General features: G+C 37.7%; 1 protein-coding gene across 4 annotated transcripts in view; it reads right to left on the bottom strand.

Moving 5' to 3' along the window:
• Window positions 1-7,403: 7,403 nt before the first annotated feature.
• Window positions 7,404-19,132, bottom strand: part of ATL2 (atlastin GTPase 2) — a 56,731-nt gene continuing 45,002 nt past the window's right edge. For 3 of the 4 annotated variants that reach the window (XM_032352936.1, XM_032352939.1, XM_032352938.1), the window contains 8 exons: window positions 18,724-18,816; window positions 16,533-16,671; window positions 15,642-15,769; window positions 14,403-14,459; window positions 12,595-12,666; window positions 11,505-11,936; window positions 9,846-9,860; window positions 9,144-9,749 (listed from right to left, as the gene is read on the bottom strand). In XM_032352936.1, the coding sequence (XP_032208827.1) occupies window positions 9,642-9,749; window positions 9,846-9,860; window positions 11,505-11,936; window positions 12,595-12,666; window positions 14,403-14,459; window positions 15,642-15,769; window positions 16,533-16,671; window positions 18,724-18,816 (1,044 nt within the window). In that variant the 3' untranslated portion in view covers window positions 9,144-9,641. Of the gene's footprint in view, window positions 9,750-9,845; window positions 9,861-11,504; window positions 11,937-12,594; window positions 12,667-14,402; window positions 14,460-15,641; window positions 15,770-16,532; window positions 16,672-18,723; window positions 18,817-19,132 lie in introns of all 4 variants that reach the window. The other variant, XM_032352937.1, reaches the window with a different exon arrangement.

Here is a 19,132-nt window from a genome sequence, read left to right as displayed (position 1 = left end):
GTTAAACAGCCTCACTCTAGGCTGCCTGGGTGGCTCAGTGGTTTCAAGCCCCTGCCTTCGGCTTGGGTCATGGTCCCAGGGTCCTGGAATTGAGCCCCACATTGGGCTCCCTGCTCAGCAGGGAGCCTGCTTCCTCTCTCTCTCTCTGCCTGCCTCTCCGCCTACTTGTAATTTCTGTCAAATAAATAAATAAAAGTCTTAAAAAAAAAAAAAAAAAACAAGGGGCGCCTGGGTGGCTCAGTGGATTAAGGCCTCTGCCTTCAGCTCGGGTCATGATCCCAGAGTCCTGGGATCGAGCCCCGCATCAGGCTCTCTGCTCAGCGGGGAGTCTGCTTCCTCCTTCTCTCTCTCTGCCTGCCTCTCAGCCTGCTTGTGATCTCTGCCTGTCAAATAAATAAATAAAATCTTTAAAAAAAAAAAAAAACAGCCTCACTCTGTATTTGAAAGGAGTGTTTACAGTTCTGACAATTCAAGTTGTTAATAATACTGTGTTCTGACTCTACCAGGAACACTTCTCAAGTTGACAGTTGGCAGCTGAACAAAGAGAACCTGTATCCTTTGGAAGCCAACATGCTAATATTGGAAGACGTATTATATGCAAACAAATACATTATGTTACTGAGAAGAAAATGCTAAAACAAGAGTGAAGCAATAGAGCTACTGGTATTAACAGTGGTTAGGAGACATCTCTGAGGAGGTAACTAATGTTTGGGTTGAGATATGGATGATAAGAAGGGAGACTGGACAAAAGAATGTTCCTCGTGGAACAAGTATCGAAGCCCCGAGATCGTCTTTGCATGTTTAGGGGAAAAGTCAGTGTGAGTGGAGCACAGCGAATGAGGAAAAGGGACGACGAGCTCACAGAGACATCCATGGGCCAGCTTCTCAGCTAAGGTAAGGACGTGAGCTTTATTTTGGCATTAAGGGGAAATCACTGGAGAATGAAACAGCACAGTATGACCTGATTGGCTTTTTAGAGAAGAGTGGTTCTGACCACTTTGGGGAGAATAGGATCTAACAGGGTGAGGAAACCAATTTGAGCTTATGACAGATGACTGTGTTATCACCGGAGTTGCAGCAGACAAACTGGAAAGAAATCAGATTCAGGGTATGTTCTGAAATAGGACCAAAAACTCAGGGTAGGCTGAATGTGGATATGAGAGAAAGAATAGAATCAAAAAGAGCTCTTAGACTAGTGACTGAACCAAAAATGCTTTAAGCAGACTCAGCTGGGGCTGAAGAGATAGTTATGGTCTTGGCATAAACTGAAACGGACATACAGATGGAGATATGATGTAGTTCAATAGAGTATGGTGGGGAATATAGATTTAATAGCAGAATCACCAGTGTAAAGATGGTGATTATGGGATCCAACAAAGGACAAGGAGTAGGAGAGAGATCAGTGAGGTGAAATAATCACAAATGTATTTGAATGAAGGTATAGTGAACTATGTCAAATGCCGCTAAGACACTGTACTTTAAGACTGACTGCTAGCTTTAAAGATGTCTTGTAACCTTAATCCGAACTGTTTCCATAAACTGGTGGAGGCAAGCCAGCTTGGAGTCAATTTAGATGAGAAAGCAGAGGCACTGTGTGTATATAAATCTTCCAGAAAAATTTGCTGTGAAAACTGAAAAAATAGAACTGTAGCTAGAAGGGACAAGACAGGCTAAGGGAAGGGGGGGAGGTTGTTTTTTGAAGTTGAGTGAGACTAAGGAATGTCTGACAGCCAAAAGAAATGATGCAGTAGCAAAGAATTTGATGATGCGAGACATGCAAAGAAAAAGGCTATTCGCAGGGTCTAAGTCCTCATGAAAATGGATTCCAGAGCGCACGTGAAGTGCAGACCTTTGAATAGAACAGGGACACCAGCCATTGTTTAACAGAGAGAAATACAGAATGATGTGGGTACATTCAGAGTCACACGCATAGGTCAATTGTGGCAAGATAAAAATAATTGTCTTCTTGCATGCATTCTTCTTTATGAGATGTAAGGTGAAGTCATCAGTGCAGAATTAGAGTAGGGAAAGGGTTTTAATAATCTGAAGAGCAAGAAGGTATATAATAGCCCCTCAACATACCAGAGACGTGTGGTCAGGTTATTTGGCCGGACTGAGCACCCATTTCAGAAACGCGGTCATGCCATTTAAGAAACTTTAGCCACCAGGCTTCTGTCATCTTCTGTAGTAACATTCAGCTGCTAGAGAAGAGGTATGAGGAGTACCACAATGGTACAGTACCACAAGAAAGTGTAAAAAGGAACGAGCATAGTGCTGGACCGATGCATCTAAAGAGAGTAAGAAGTAAGGGGGGGTGACATGCACAAAGCAGCAGTGGGGCCAGAGGAGGAGATAGATTTGAAAGAATTTGAGATGTCATGACAGGGAGTAATGGAATAAAGAGGCGGAAAGGATGATGGATGACTGCTGTCAAAAATCTAGCCAGGGCGTGGGGCAAACCAGACTTGAGTTGCACCAGAGACATTCAGGTGGGAAAGTAGGGAAAAAAAGGAAAACAGGTTTCAGTTCAGGAGAGAAAAAAAACCACAGAGATCAAGTTTTAGGAAAATTTGCTAACAACAGACAGTGGATTATTACAAAGCACCAAGAAAGGGGCAAGAGAGTAGGGAAGGGTTAAGGCTGGGGTAGGTGTAGGAATGGTCTGTCCTACCTGCAACAGAACCACCTGCAGAATGTTCAGGATACTGAGGCCTGGGCCCCGACCACCTCACAATCTCCCATGTTGTTGTGTCAATAAGGTATGATCCTGATACAAAATCGAAGTTGAGAACCACTGGCTCAAGTGGTATGTGAAGCAGTGTGGAGATACATTACTTCATTTTCTGAGATTGAAGCGGGGAGTAAGTACTGAGGCATGATGGTGTCGGTCCTAGAAGCACTGGTGACAGGACGGTGTTCTCAAGTACTGCTAGAGAAGCCAGAAGTTGGTACGAGACTCCCCAGAGGGCAGTGATTTTACCTCTGGGAGTTTGTTCCAATCTCCTGGTTATTAAGAGAGGTGCCTAAGATGCAGGTACAAGGTCATCCCTGCTGTATTAACACAGCAAAAATGAAAATGTCAAAAATGCAATGTTATGGAATATGAAAGTGTCACTGTAAACAGTAACAAAATAAAATGTAGCCATTGAAAAAACTTGCAATACGATTTACTGTCATGATAAGATTCAGGATATATTAAACAGAAAATGCTTATGTATATAGCAGGGTATCCAATCAAGAGACAGACTTTTACACACAAAGAGGTAACAAACTGGAAGACCTTTAAGAAAGGTTATCAGTCTTCATCTCTCACAAGTTCAAAGTACTAAGGATGATTTTTTTTTTAATATTTTGAAAATTTCTTGCACACAGTTTACATTGATAGAATATAGGGGTGTTATTTTAAAGGAATGGGTTTATAATCATAATAATACTATTTCCAAGGAGAATTTGGTCTATCTGGTGCAACCTGTTGCTTTTAAGTATTAAAAATTATCCCAGGAGTGCCTGGGTGGCTCAGTGGGTTAAGCCTCTGCCTTCAACTTGGGTCATGATCTCAGGGTCCTGGGATCAAGCCCCGAATCTGGCTCTCTGCTCAGCAGGGAGCCTGCTCTCCCCACCCTCCGCCCGCCTGACTTGCTTCTCTGCCTACTTGTGATCTCTGTCAAATAAATAAATAAAACCTTTTAAAGAGAGAAAAGAAAAATTATCCCAAACTTGGAAATGAAACAAAAGACAGTACACCTGGTCCTTTCAAACTCCTACCAGGGCACTGTTTAACATGCCTACCAATGGAATTTCTTACTCTAGGGCAGTGGTTCTTAAAAGGTAATCCTAGGAGTCCCCAGTAGGCTTTTGGCATTCTGGGAAGATCCTCCTTTTCCAACTGCATAACTGTGTGAGGCCAGATTTTCTTCATATACTTCAACCAAAACAACATATTGCAACATACGAATGTGGAAGCTGATATGAGAATCCAGCTGTCTTCTAAGCCAGTTAAGTGTTCTATTTGCAAACATGTAAAATAATGCCTTTTTTCCCAGAGAGACAGAGGTATAGATGTATTCTCTCCATTTTATAAATGAAGCAGTGGAGGCTAAGCTGTCACGTAGCATTTACCCAAGTTCAAAAGCACGAAGGGGTGGCACTGGGACCAAAGCTCAGTTTTAACTCTAAGGTCCATCTCCTTTTCCTGAAATTAAAATGTAAGTATGCTTCTAAGTTTTTAGGTAGTCTTCACATTTTGTGACTAGAAAGTCTAAACTAATGCTCAAACAGTCCTCATCCCACCCACCTTAGCAATGGTCAAGCTTCCAGAAGTCATTTACCAGACTACTGGCCAAATAAAGGCAGTACATGGAGCATTAAAACAAGATAGATTAGGGGCACCTGGGTGGCTCAGTGGGTTAGGCCTCTGCCTTCAGCTCAGGTCGTGGTCTCGGGGTCCTTGGATCGAGCCCTGTATCCCCTTCTCTGCCTGCCTCTCTGCCTACTTGTAATCTCTGTCAAATAAATAAAACCTTTTTTAAAAATGTAAATAATAGTAATAAAACAAGAAAGATTAAGAGCGTACATTTTCTATTCCTGCTTCCCAAACACCCTTCACATTTTATTATCTGACTCTCTCACCAATACTGTGGTAGGGGAAAACTCAGAAAAAATAATAAAAACTATTAGCAGCAATCCAAGGTCTAATGTTCTCTTCTCAATACCCCATCTACCCTCAGAAGAATCAATGCAATCACATGAGCATGAAGAATTACTGAGCAGCTTAGGAAAATTCCGTTACATGGAGAGAAAAACTTACAGGGTAATTGTTTTTGTATAAAATGAAAATCAGGAGTATGTTTTATGCACATATAGACATGTCAGTAAGCTTAGGAGTCATTTCAATAGCACACCAAATGGTTACCGCTGAGGTGCACTCAAGAACAGGACAATTTCACTTCTTGTTTCATATGAGTAATATAATGGGTGATTTTCACCTTGTTTCTGTATTAATAAAACCGTGTTTCCTCAACCTTTCGGTGCTTTATAGAACGCCATCAAGACAGAGCTTTTGGGGCGCCTGGGTGGCTCAGTGGATTAAAGCCTCTGCCTTCAGCTCAGGTCATGATCTCAGGGTCCTGGGATCGAGCCCCGCATCAGGCTCTCTGCTCAAGTGGGGAGCTTGCTTCCTCCTCTCTACCTACTTGTGATCTCTGTCAAATAAATAAAATCTTTAAAAAAAAAAAAAAAAAAGACAAGACAGAGCTTTCATCTTGAGTTAGGAAGGTTACTCATCTGTGTCTGAAACGTCATACTGACTGAAACGCCCCCCCCCCCAGGTGTGTAGTAGCATCCTCATTTGCAAGCCTGAGCTACACCTGATACTTTCTTTGATAACGTGCTTTCCTGCCAACGTCACAGGGAGGGCTGTCATATGGAACGTTAAGTGGAAGCGCTTTCCTGGGCTATACAAAGGCTGCAATCCCCTCTTCTCAACCTTTCTGTACATACCTTGAGGTACTTCTGACCTGGTCAACTTTGGCTCTGAAGAGCCCAGAAAGTCACGAATCTGAAAGAACAAACAGGAGTTGCACTGCACAGAAGAATGTCAAGAGTTGATCAATTCCTCAACCTAAACTCCAGCAAACCCCAAATCTGAAGGAGAAATCCCTAGGATCTAAGGCTTTTGTAGAGAAAAGTAGCAACCGTTCTCTGTGGAAATACCCTAATTCAGCTTTGGCCAGGAGGCCTATTGGAAGATCCCCCAAAGTTAAGTTCCATGACTGAAGCTCCAAACTGAATCCAAGAAAGTCATTTGGTTAGCAAACCCTGTGAGATCAGTAAACAGTGGCCATGAGAAGATGACTGCCAGAAGCACAACCCACTGCTCTCCAGGCAGATTTTTTATCATCCCACAACTATGTCAGGAAAGGGAAATCAAGTACACAGGCTGACTCTGATCGAGGTTTGGGAATTCAACCACCAATAAAGGCTAACAGTGTTGAGAAGAGACCCAAGCAACCTCCACTAGCAGGTAAGCAGCTAATCAAAAAGCCAATTCCCTAGTTAGTTAAAAGACTAAGCAAGTGCTTACAAAGACTTTGTGAAAGGCCATTTTGAGTATTTATATAGTGCACCACTAACAGCAACAGCCACACCGTTTACTGAAATTTTGTGGTATATATTTTTAATAGGTTCTTAACCAAGTTAAGACCAAACTTTTTAAAATCCCAAATAATGAAACAACGTAACTGATATCAACAGCACTTATATCTTCAGCAAGGATGAAGCCCCTAGACTGTCCAATTCTGGAAATAACTACAGCCAAGTCCAAGTTAGAGTTCTCTGAAAATAAAACCCTCACAAGTGAAATACTGCTGTTCAATTCTACAAGTAGAGTAAGTTCAGTGAAGTGAGGACTAGCTGTCTTCATGAGAAATATATGACAGGAGTGCCTGGGTGGCTAAGCTGATTAAGTGTCCCACATTTTTTTTTTGAGATTTAAAAAAATCTTAAAAAAAAAAAAAGATTAGCGAGAGAGAACACGAGCAGTGAGGGAGGGAGAGGGAGAAGCAGGCTTCCTGCTTGGGGAGCCTGATGCAGGGTCCATCCAAGAACCCCGAAATCATGACCTGAGCTGAAGGCAGATGTTTAACTGACTGAGCCACCCAGGCACCCAAGTGTCCCACTCTTGATTTCGGTTGAGATCATGATCTTGGGGTCGTCAGATCAAGCTCCACACTGGTCTCACTGGGCACAGAGCCTGCTTGGGACTCTCCCTTTCCCCCACCTTCCACCTCCACCCCCCAACCTGCTCATGTACTCACTCACTCCCTCGCAAAATAAATTTCATATATATATATATATATATATATATATCAATTCCTCAACCTAAACTCCAGCAAACCCCAAATCTGAAGGAGAAATCCCTAGGATCTAAGGCTTTTGTAGAGAAAAGTAGCAACATATATATATATATATGACAAACTCAGTAGCAGGGTTGTGAATGACTGTCCCTTCCATAAAAGTAAATTATTTGTGTCTTAATTAGGAAGATAAATCACTTGTCATTAAGTATTTCTTTTAAAAACCTTCCATATTAAAAAAACAAAAACCTTCAATATTATATGGGTTACTACAAAACTGTTCCACAGAGAATATACTAACACCAAAGTTTCATCAGTCAACAGTTTTGAATATGTCTTTAATCCCTTTTATTGCCTCTTACTTAACCATTACTTTCAGAGTCTTCCAGCTGAAACCCAAATGTTTCTCGGAATTCTTTATAGAATTTTATCTTCTTTGCGGAAAACACATTCTCCAACAAGAAATACTAACAAATCCATGGCTGAGATTTCACAACTCTTGTTTTTTACAAAAGGTAAGCTCTGTGTTTTTAACTGCAGAAGAATTGCTATTATACAACAAACTTTTTATTTTTTCATTCATAAAAACAGTCCACAGCATTCATAAAACAGGGTGTTAGAAGAAATAAAAAGACCTTTCAAGTGGATTCTTTATGTTTTAAGAACAGATGAGTTGGTAGCAATTTAATACAGATGGAAACAAATACAATCCATATAAAAACAGGATTTGAAAGGAGGAGGGGAGGAGATTATACCAACCGAAGCAAATTTAGAGCTTTCAGGCATGCAACTCAACATCTGAATTTTCTTCACTTAAAAACCAAACTAGGTGCTTTAGTAATAGGTGTTTATAAAGGCGGCTACAAAAATATTACAAAAATGTTAGCTTTACATATACCACCAAAAAAAAAAAAAAAAAAGAAGAAGAAGAAGAAGAAAGAAAAAGGAAAGGAAAGAGAGAGAGGGACAAAAGAAATTAACAAATCCCCTGCTATACCTAGCCTAATCACAAGTTTTCCCTAACAGAGACAAAGAAAAATAATTTTTACAAGCTTAGCTTTGGGTACAATACCTTAGAGCTCTCACTTGGGTGTTTCCTGCTCATGCTCTTTTCAGTATGAACAAACATGGTTTATGTAATGGAATACATACTTGAAGGATTCCTTAAAAAAGAATCACAAGTTTCATTTTATATATACAACAAATTTTTAATTATGTACTGAAAATAAATTACAGGAAATAACTTTAAAATGCAACAGAGGACAAAGTCACGATAAACATTCCCACTGAATTCCCTTGGGGGTGGGGGTGAGATTGCAGTGCTCAAGGAAGATAAATATCACAAATATATCAAAAACTTCAAATTGTCTATGCATTCACACACTGACATGAGCCACAAACATTCCTTCACAGGGACTGTACTTAGCCTACCACAGAACCAGATTTTGCCATAAACTACAAAACTTTTAATACAAAATCGTATTTATATATTTATAATTCATATACATGCCCTATCTGTGATTTTAGAAAATAAAAGCTACGCACTGTACAGACACTCTTAACTCATAGCTGTAGGCAACATTTTTGGATGGAATTTCTCCCCCAATAAAATTAATGGCATATTTTATGTACATGAAGGCTAAACTGCATAAAGACAGTTCAGTTTCCCAGATATGCATCTCCTTTTAGGGCAGGTTTATAAATTTAAAAAGGCAAGACAAATGTACACCTCAGAATCACTTTCTTAGCTACAAGAGTTGTCATGTAATTTCTGTGAAATTTCTGATACATGCACTTATGTAATACTGGTATTGAAGGCAATAAAGCAATATATACTTTTAATGTAGTGGCTCAATAAAGGCTTCATTGTCATTCTGATCTGATTCTTGATACAGTGATTCATAACTTCACTAAAATTAAAATTTCAATGGGATACTGGTGTTAGACTCTAAATAGATTTCTTAAAATATTTCCCTGAAATATCCTTTTACACAAGACAAATTTCACTAACATTAGATTAAAAGGAAGAAAAAAAATAAAAGAAACATGGCACAAATGTGCATGATAAACTAACGCTCCTCAGCCAATCTCCGTGTCTTAGGAGCCAAGAACAGAATGCTTAAAACCAACAAACAATTTTCACACTCTGTGGCAGCCATCTGTGAAGCCAGTTATACTAAACTACTTCTACAGTTGATTGTAAACTTTGGTTTATTTTTATTTGAGTTCTCATTGTACAGCAAGCATGAAAGAAAGGGAGAGTGGAGTCCATGAGGAGATGAACTGTCAGTCTGTCTTTAATCTGGCATGATGAGACACCTGGTCAGTCAGGCCTGCTTTGATAGAGTTTGTTACAGACTGCCTTATGTTTTCCTCCATCAAATTATCACCCAGGGGCTTCAATACCTGTGGTATGAGAAATGTGCAAAACAAATAAAAACATGAGGTAAAAAAAGAGTTACATATAAAAATAGATATAAAAATTCAATTCAAAGCAATGATGAAAATAACCAGGAATGTGGGAAATAAAAAGATGCTTCTCCCAAAAAAAGTTATGATGCTACAAATAATGCAGTTAGACATTTGATAATGCAACACAAACTACTTTCCTCCTAATCAAACCATTTACAATTCCTAGGAGACGGATGTGCAATTCCATACCCTATATGCAGCATCAAATCTGGTAAGTATACAGCATTTATGCAGACCGGCCCAGACGGTCCTGCTTATTGTCCTACATGTATAAGTGGGAACACTTCAGATAGAGAAAAAAGTTAAAAATACTGTCTAATTTTTCTTCTTGTTATTGTTGGATGACAGTCTCTGTCGCTGTGCTGATGAAAGAGCACGATGGACCATTCGACGTCTAGTAACTTCAAACAGTTTGGAAAACACCTAAAACATGGAGTGATTCGTTAGGACAATGACTGAGAGTGCCTGAAGTTAAAGAGTTTAAGACTACAAGAATCTGAGACTTTGTGGGTTTCTCACCTTCCTGGGACTCCTCTGAAGCAAAAGAAAAGAGAAATGCAAGAAAATTTAGGCAAGGTTTGTTGACACAGCACAGATCTTTTCTGACCAGTGATGAACTTACCGTAACTACATTGAAAATAATTTTACACACTTTACATTCTTCTATTTAATTGTTTTGTAATAATGGAACCTCTAAAGTCCTAGAATCAATGCTATATAGAAGGGGGACTGGCTTTCAAAATAATACACTGTAAAATGATTAAAATTCATGCTGCAAAAAATCAGTAATGGTCAAAAATTTTAAAGTAGGTAATTTTTTTAAAAAGTGAGGTTGTTGATAGCTTTTAATCCATCTTCTAGCAGAAGGTATCAAAAGGATATGAAGAGAGAGATTTTTTTAGATAAAAGGTTAAAGTTAACAAATATCCAAACACAAGCTTCCAAATCAGATCCGAATAAATTGAGCATTTCTCTGACGAAGAATAAATACAAAATCCAAATTAATATAGTGGGTCACTTTATAATAATGACATTATTATAAGAAAGTCAATACCCAATCAACCTTCCTCAAAAAATGATTTTCTTCTTCAGTCTTTACATTTAAAGTCAAACCAACATGAACCTCCATTTCCTAGATCTTCAAATAAGCCCAATACCGCACTTGCCCAGAAATGATATCTGAAAATGCCTATTATACTGTCCATCAAAATATCTGCAGCTTTCATCCGGATCCTCAACATGATGCTCAAGTATTTCACAAATATCATTTTAATGACATCCCTGAATGGAATTTTCTGAACACAGGCAATTCCAGCACACAGTTGGCCAATATGCAACATGGCTTTCCTTAGTAGATTCTTGTCAGGCCCGACTCTGAATTCTCAGAGTTTGAGGTAAAAGATTATGATTAAGAGAAGATGGCTGGGTGCCTTTGGCTCAGGTCATGATCTCAGGGTCATGGGATCGAGTCGCACATCGGGTTCTCTACTCAGTGGAGAGCCTGCTTCCTCCTCTCTCTCTCTGCCTGCCTCTCTGCCTACTTGTGATCTCTGTCAAATAAAACAAATAAAATCTTAAAAAAAAAAAAAGAGAGAGAGAGAGAGAGAGAGAGAAGCTGGTTCTCTCTGTGGCACTTCGCTTTTTGTTCATTAATGTTTCCATAGTAGAGACATCAAAATTCCTTTGGTAAAAGAAATCCCTGAAGGAGTGTTACTTGCGCATCAGTAAATCACCAATATTTTCATGGAAGGCAATAAACACCTCAATGCCATCCACTATCTTGCCAGTATTACTACGAAACTTCTTTTGCTTTCCTAAAGCACTACACTTCCAAATTTCTTTTCCTTACACTGACTAGATTTTCTTTCCTCTAAGAAAATAACCCTTAGATACTCTGGCCCTGCCCATGGTCTGGCGTCATCAGGCCTATGACTAAGAATCTACCCAAAGGATATTACAGATTTCAGCCAATCAAAGCACACTATAATTATGACTTGAAGAAAAAAATTCTCTGGTTCATACTTTATATTCAGATTATACAACCAAACAAAACAGAAAACATCCTTTTGACATTCCTCATGTAAAGAAAAAGTAGGTGTGCAAATACTGCAGGAGAAGGGTGGGAAAGTGTCACGGGGATGATTTAAGTCACTGAAAAACCAAAAGATAGATACCAACCTGTTCCCATAGTGTTTCAGCAATCTGATCAATCATTGTTCCAATTTCTCTGAACTCCCCAGAGTATTTTACATATGCCCAAGTACAAAGAGATGTCAGTGCTAACCCCATGATAAGGTTACACAAGACGGCTATAGAGTTTAGGCCAATGAAGCCAGTCAGTCCTGAGATTATATACATAGCAAACATGACTGCAAACAGTGTGGCAGGAGTACGAGCAGCATAGAAGATATTTTTGCCATCATTGTGCTTTATAAAATTTGCATAGGTTTCTTCAATTTCAGCTTCAAGCTGGTCCTGATAACGATGGCAGAATTCATCTCCACCCATTTTCTTCACTGAACGAAACTGTTTAATCGCCACTTCCTTGAGATCCAGGTGTTTTCGCTCCAGATCTGAAGGTGCAATGTAAGGCTTGTCCCCACCACATACCTGTCCAGACAAGATTACAGAAGGACACATTACAGGCTAGAAATAATTCACACATGAGAGAAGCTCGCTGCTCACAGTTTTTAGTCTCAAAAGTCAAGCCACCTATATAGTTGAGTTTTTAACTTTTTCATAATACCTCACACATAATCATAACTTATTTCTTTTATGTTTAACTGACTCAGGCAAAATAAGCCTTCCAAGTATGACTAATACCAGTAAAGACAAAAACAATTACACTGCAATCTGCAGCTGACTTCACTTGACCCACCAACACACCATGAGAATACAAGAAAGACTGCTGGCAGAGAGCGGGTAAAAGAGAACACAGAAAAAAGGTACTTTAATTTCAAGCTAGCAAGGTTAGCACAGAAGATGCTATTGGCCTTAAACTAGTATTACATGAGAAGCTACTAATAAGAGTGCTCTGAATCATGTGTCAAACTATTTTAGTACAATTTATGTAATAACTTGCCACCTGTACCCTGCACTCTAACCATGTGAATTATTTTCTTAGTTTATTTCCAGCAGAGATGATAAAAGGGGAATCAGTGAATGATGTAACGTGACAATGCATAAGGAACACAAATTAGCTCAATTATTTTAAAAGTAAAGATCCTCTATCTCACTCTAGTGTCAAATTTAAATGTTGGTTACAAACCTGCTCCATACTTTTGCAATAGATCTCTCTTGCTCCTGCTACCGCAGCAAGATTATTAGCTTCAGCTGTTGCCTTAAAAAAAAAAAAAGTGCCAATTTTATGCAAAAGATACTCAAAGGCTCTATAAATTCTGATTAACACAATAAATTATATACGATGAACAAGCCTAAAAATGAACCAGAGAAAACATTATCAACTTCCAGTTTTCCTTTCCAATGGAAGAAACACAAGTATAAAAGATAAACCAATTGCTTCTAACAGGACTTCTAATAGGACTATTTGTTTCACTTAGGTTTATTAAAATGGGTATGCAGGGGCGTCTGGGTGGCTCAGCTGGTTAGGTGTCTGACTCTTGGTTTTCAGCTCAGATTACGATCTCAGTGAGGGTCATTAGATGGAGGCCCACGCTGGGCTCTGGCTCAGCGCAGAGTCTGAGATTCTCTCTCCCTCTCCCCGCCCCTCCGGCTTGTGCTCTCTCTAGAAAAAATGAATCTTTAAAGAAGAAAAAAAAAGAGTTTGTAACAAACACCACACATGCTCAATAAGTAATAGAGAAATAGACACAACCTTAAAATGTGTCAAGCCTCCGGATGCATAAAACCAAGAATTACTGATAAGCTTGACGTCTCGTATCAGTATTACACAAGGACTTTTTAAATCCACAAAACTGCTTACTGCAGGACTTTTAGAAGAAAATACTGTTTAATCTACTATAAAAACGAGAAATTACCTAAAATGGCCAATCTTTAAAAATAGGAACTAAATATGTGTTTGAAAAGGATTAAACATAAATTTGGGTGAAACATTAACAGTATGAACACATTGGTATAAAATTTACTAAGAACAGATCGACATGAATGTAACACTAATTATTCTTGATTTCTTAAATTAAGCTGTTTTATCTTTTTTCAAAAAATGAACTAGGTTGGAGTACCTGGGTGGCTTAGTCAGTTTAAGCATCTGCCTTCAGCTCAGGTCATGATCCCAGGGTGCTAGGATCAAGTCTCACATCTGCCTCCCTGCTCAACGAGGAGCCTGCTTCTCCCTCTCCCTCTGCCACTCCCCCTGCTTGTGCTCTCTTGTTCTCCTTGCCAAGTAAATAAATAATTCTTTAAAAAAAATAAACAAATTTAACTAGGTTAAAATAACACTGTCCCAAAAGAACACCTTAAAAAAAAAAAGATTTATTTGCTTACTTGACATAGAGAGAGAAATAGAGAAAGCACACACATGTGCACACAAGCAGGGGGAGCAGTAGAGGGAAAAGGAAAGGCAGGCTCCTCACTAAACAGGGAGCCCACGTGGGGCTCAATCCCAGGATCCAGGATCCCAAAATGAGCTGAAGGCAGATGCTTAACCAACTGAGTCACCCAGGAGTCTCCAAAAGACACCTTTTAAAAAAGAGGAAGGAAAAAAAAGGGGAAAAAACCTATATGCACTACAAGCAGCTCTAAATCATTAATATCAAGAGGAAAAATAAGCCTTATTTCAAACATTCATTGTCAAAGTCTCCAAAAACTGAATAAGTTTGGTTTAGACAGGCCCATTTTTAGCCATCTCCTGTAAAAGAAATTTTTCTACACTCTTCCAACAACTAAAGAGAAGATACTGAAAACTCTGATTTCTGATAGCCTATATGTATGCAAAGTCTGCAGTCATATAACAACTTCAGGACCCAAGACGTGCATTGCCTTAAATATTTGAAATTTATCTGCATGCAAAGAAGCATGATGCCATTTCCAGTATTTATCTCTAAACCAAAGACTTTTCTCCTTCATTAATAAATTTATGTACAACACACATACTACCTGAAGCATGGACTTTGGATGTGGAAGTTCCTCTCCTTGATAAATTTTAATGTAAGCCTAAAATACAAAAGACATTATGTTGGCAGGGCAAACAAATTGGCTCTACAGAAGGAAAGCCATTAAATATAAAAGTAATTCATACTTTGAAAAGTCTAGGGAAAAAATCCTAAATAAAAAAATAAACTGAAAAATATAAAAGGAAAATGAAGACTTGAAAATCATATGCTCTCATTTCCACAGTTAACCCTATTCTCAACATTATTAAAAACACATGTTGCAGCACCCTGAAATAAGTAATACATTTTATGTTAATAAAAAAATGTTGCAAAAAAATTGCTAAATTATAATGTTTCTAAATGTAATTCTAACAACATTCAAGTTGTCTCCTAGTTAAAAGCTATATATACAATGCCATCTACCTTATGAAAAGAAATCCTTAATTCTCCCCTCCTGCACTGTTTTAATTAGAAAACATTTTTACTCAGTATTTCAGTTTGACCAAGTTATTCAGTTCAAGAAGAAAAATTACCTAATTAATGCTTTAAATGTAAGAAGATTAAAGTTTTTAAATAGTTCATAATAGGAATTGTTCATCTCAACTTTTTACTGCCTCTAAATTAATTCATAACTAAAGAAAACCAGTATGAAAGTTACCATCAACTGTCCAATAAATTAACAAAAACACACTCTTACATCAACTGTTCCCTTCCACCTTCTGTAACTACTATGAGTAAGAACGCTGACAATGGTCTTGCTCTGGTAAGCAAGCAATGATGACTAGAGAAGAGCACAGAGAAAGAAAAAAAAATCTATGTGTAATTTACTTGAACTCAAAAACCAGTTTTGTACTTTCAACTGCTCTTATCAAATCCTCAAGAACTCAAGAGAGAAGGCTTTTAGAGAACTCAAGATACAAAATTGTACTCCCAATATCTATCATCATTCACAAATGATAGAATGATATTACAATTATATGGTGAATGATCTTCTTCTCTCTGTATCAGAGCTGGAGAAAAAGTAGGATAATTCCACAGATTCAAAATCGCTAGGAAATACAAGTTGTCTGCTTTAATTTTAAATATCCTTAAAAGGTGATACAGCCAATTCAAAGCAGAAAAACGAACTATAAATTTCACTTTTTTGCTTTATAAAGATAAATACATATATGAACATACATATGAGTTTTAAGTCAGCTGTATTTCAAAATGAGACAAAGTCATTTAGTGAGAGTTTTCCTACCTTAAAGTATTCTACAAGATCTCTACAAGTGACTTTAGATCCACTTATCTCTTTTTCTACCAAATTCTCAGGGGCAAGCAGCAATGGAACCAGATTTCGAAGCTCTCGTTTAAAGTCTTCATCAATATCTAGCAGACATGAGATAAAAGTCAACATGTTAGTCAAAAAAACGAGGAATTAAAGGAGTCCCTATTGGTACGAGTACATAAAATTCTATTTCATGAAATGAAAATATACAGTTATCTATTACTTAAGTAGATTCATTTAGAGAATCTCATCCAAAAACATCATATCTCATAGAAAAAAAATACACTCTGCTATTCCATTTTCCTCATACCCTAATAATTCTTTAATCTCAAATAAGAAATAGTGGACTACCAAAATAAATTTCATCTCCTTTTCAAAAGGCAAACAATTCAAGAAATTGTACTAAATTTTAATACTAGAGTTTGTTTTTCCAGCTATACTGTAAAACTTTCATTATTCCTCCAGCCTTTTGCCATCACACTCCAATCCTAAAACATATTTAAAAAACTGTATCATCCCTAAAACAGAAATCTGATTACATGAATATGATATACTGGTAAAACATTTTACAGACTGCAAACAGATGAAATACTGAAATACTCTCAGTCTTTGGAATTTTTAGAACAACAGTGCTGAGCAATAAACCACATAATAATAAAATACACTAATCCATACACTAGATGTCTGGGACAAATCAATAGAAAGCGAGACAGACCACACAAAGCATTAAAATCACCTCCTTAACAATGCATCAAAATGTCTTCCAGTAAAAAACGGAAAATTTAAGGAACCATGTACTTCTTTTTTTAAACTCTCAGCCTCTAATATATAAGTTTTGACTTTAGCAAGAATGGGAATTCCCACCTTTCAATCTCCCATCAAAACTAGGATTAGTTGCAACTTTAAGACCAGGATGTGGCAAAAGGAAGCAACCAAGATTTGAGAAACAATTGTGAATGTGCTTCCTTACATTCTGTAGCTCTTCATGTTGATTTTGCTTTACCTGAGGGTAGAAAGAGACAAGGTGAAGGTGCAAACAGGAAAAAGAAGTTTTAAAGAAAATATACACACGCTCACAAGTGGGCACACTTACCTCAGATGCTATTCCAGATTGGAGTTTTTTGACAACAAAAAATTTTACTTAAGACCTATTTCTGACCTCTTAAGTAAGACTCCATTTTGTCTTAAAACTAGAAAAGATGTTTTCCCCAGGTAAGCTCCCAACGAATGAAATAATACAAATAGTAATTAATCATAATACCCAACACCAGACTAACAAGTAGTGGTTGTGGTTAACAAACCATAAATAAATAAAGAATTTGCCTTCCAAGTACTTATAATGGCAAAAAGAAAAACAAAGTACTAATATGCCTACAAATAAAAAGGTTAGCCCCTGAGCAAAGTAACAGCCAAAATGAAAAAGCTCCAGTGCAGTCCAAAGGACTTTGAAACTTGTTGGGATTTCAGTACTTACCCCCAAATAATTATTTTTGATTTACACTAGTTATCAGTGTTTTGGGAAGAGAGACTGCTATGTATTTTCTGGAAGAAAATCTTAAACTTAGATTTTTTTTTAATAACTACTTATCCTAGTGTAACTCACATACCTTCTCAAAGACTCTTCTCAAACACCATTTTAAAAAAACATGTACCATTTATAATCAACAAAACCTGGAAACTACCTAAATCTCCATCAAGAACAGAATGAAGAAACTGTGGTCTACAGCTGAATATGTATACAGTAGAATACGACATAGCAATGAGAATAAATGAATTAAACTACATGCAACAATATCGCAGAAACATAATATTGAGCAAGAAGCTAGACACAAAAGAATACATGTTGTATGAGATTCCTTTCATAAAAAGCACACACAAAGCCTGTTGGCTGTCAGGAGAGAATTGAAGGGTTTAGGAGGTCGTGGATGAAGGTTGGGTACTTCTGGGTGCTATTACATGGCTTTGTTCATTTGCATAAATTCATCAAGCTGCACACTTATGACTTGAGCACTTTGCTGTATCACTTACAATAAAATCTTATCTTTGAAGTATATAATTCTGAGTATGCCTGATATGCTGTGTGTTCATTTCTTCTGAACAAACCAGAGGAAACTGATGACTGAAATTATCTCTGACAAAAGGGTCTGGAAATGCCTTTCAAATATCCAAAAATGAAGAACTGGTTTTAATCTTCTTTTAGTAATAAGAAAATTATATTATACCCTATGTTTCTGAATGTGGTTGAAAAACTACATGCATCATCCTATAGGCAAATAAAATTTTCTTTACCAAAAGAGAAGACCCTACTACTTATGAATTAAGGGATTTTTGCATTAACTTTGGTGTATGTGAGTAGATGGGTATATCTTACCTGAGGGCTTCCCCAAGTACTTCTACAGGAGGATATGTTTAGGAACAAAGGGTCACGCTGGTGAGGTTATTTTCTAGGAATGCTTTAGTGTAGCATGTTGCATGGGCCAGGAGTCTGGGTATTTGGGTCCTAGTCCCAGTTACCAACAATTAGTTAAGAGATCAAAGGCAAGTCACTTTTCTAGGTTCAGTGACATTATATATCTTAAAAAGAAAGCTGAATTAGATGATGTTTAAGATCCCTCTTCTAGCTCTATATGCTGTCACTCTAGAAGACAGTATTTTTTGGAAAAAGGACCTCACGTTGTCTGTGTTCAATGTATGCACATGACATTATCCAGTCTGTCCCAAATGTTCAGAAGGTCAGCTGGGCCAGAAAGACACACGAATGGAAGCAGATCAAAAAAGTTAAGTGTCCTTCAAACATTTTTCCTTTGAATATTGATTTATAGTTGGTTCTAAGGAGAAATACTTGTTCCTTAATTTCTATTCAAAGGCACTGGCCTCTTTGGCAGGATACCAATTTACTGCTCATCAATTCTGTATGGAGCCACCTGGACTAACTTAGGATATGCAATTTATGGTGGTGGCACTTAGAAACTGGAAGTGTAAGAGCACCCCAGACGGCCCACTCCTTTATCTGGCTTGGTGCTTATGCTCTCTTCACTAGGAAATGGGGGCTTACCTGCAATCTCTTTTCAAGGAATTGTTTTCCACCTTCCAAACCATATGAATGTTCATAAGGATAACTCCAATCCCGAATTAAAAACATTAATGTCTACAGATAGAAAAAGGTAGAAATCATTTATTACAAAGTTTGATTTAAAAAAAAATCATTATTTTAACAATTTAATAATCATGCACTCCCCTAAATAATCCTTTACCAGAAATTATAATGACCAAATGGTTAATGCTGCTCACAGTTCTAGCAAGGGCCTTCTTAAGCCTGTAACACTCCCACCCCTACACCAAGCAATTGCTTCCATCTGAGAACTTCATGGTATATGAAAAAGAGTCACCACAGGAAATAATACAGGTTCTTTAAAAAATGAACAAAAGCATACAGATCATAATTTTAAGTCAAGGCTGTATAA

The sequence above is a fragment of the Mustela erminea genome, chromosome 7 (assembly GCF_009829155.1).
Source record: "Mustela erminea isolate mMusErm1 chromosome 7, mMusErm1.Pri, whole genome shotgun sequence".
Taxonomy (NCBI): Eukaryota; Metazoa; Chordata; class Mammalia; order Carnivora; family Mustelidae; genus Mustela; species Mustela erminea.
Note: the sequence above shows the minus strand (reverse complement) of the source record. Positions and strands in the feature narration are given on the sequence as shown.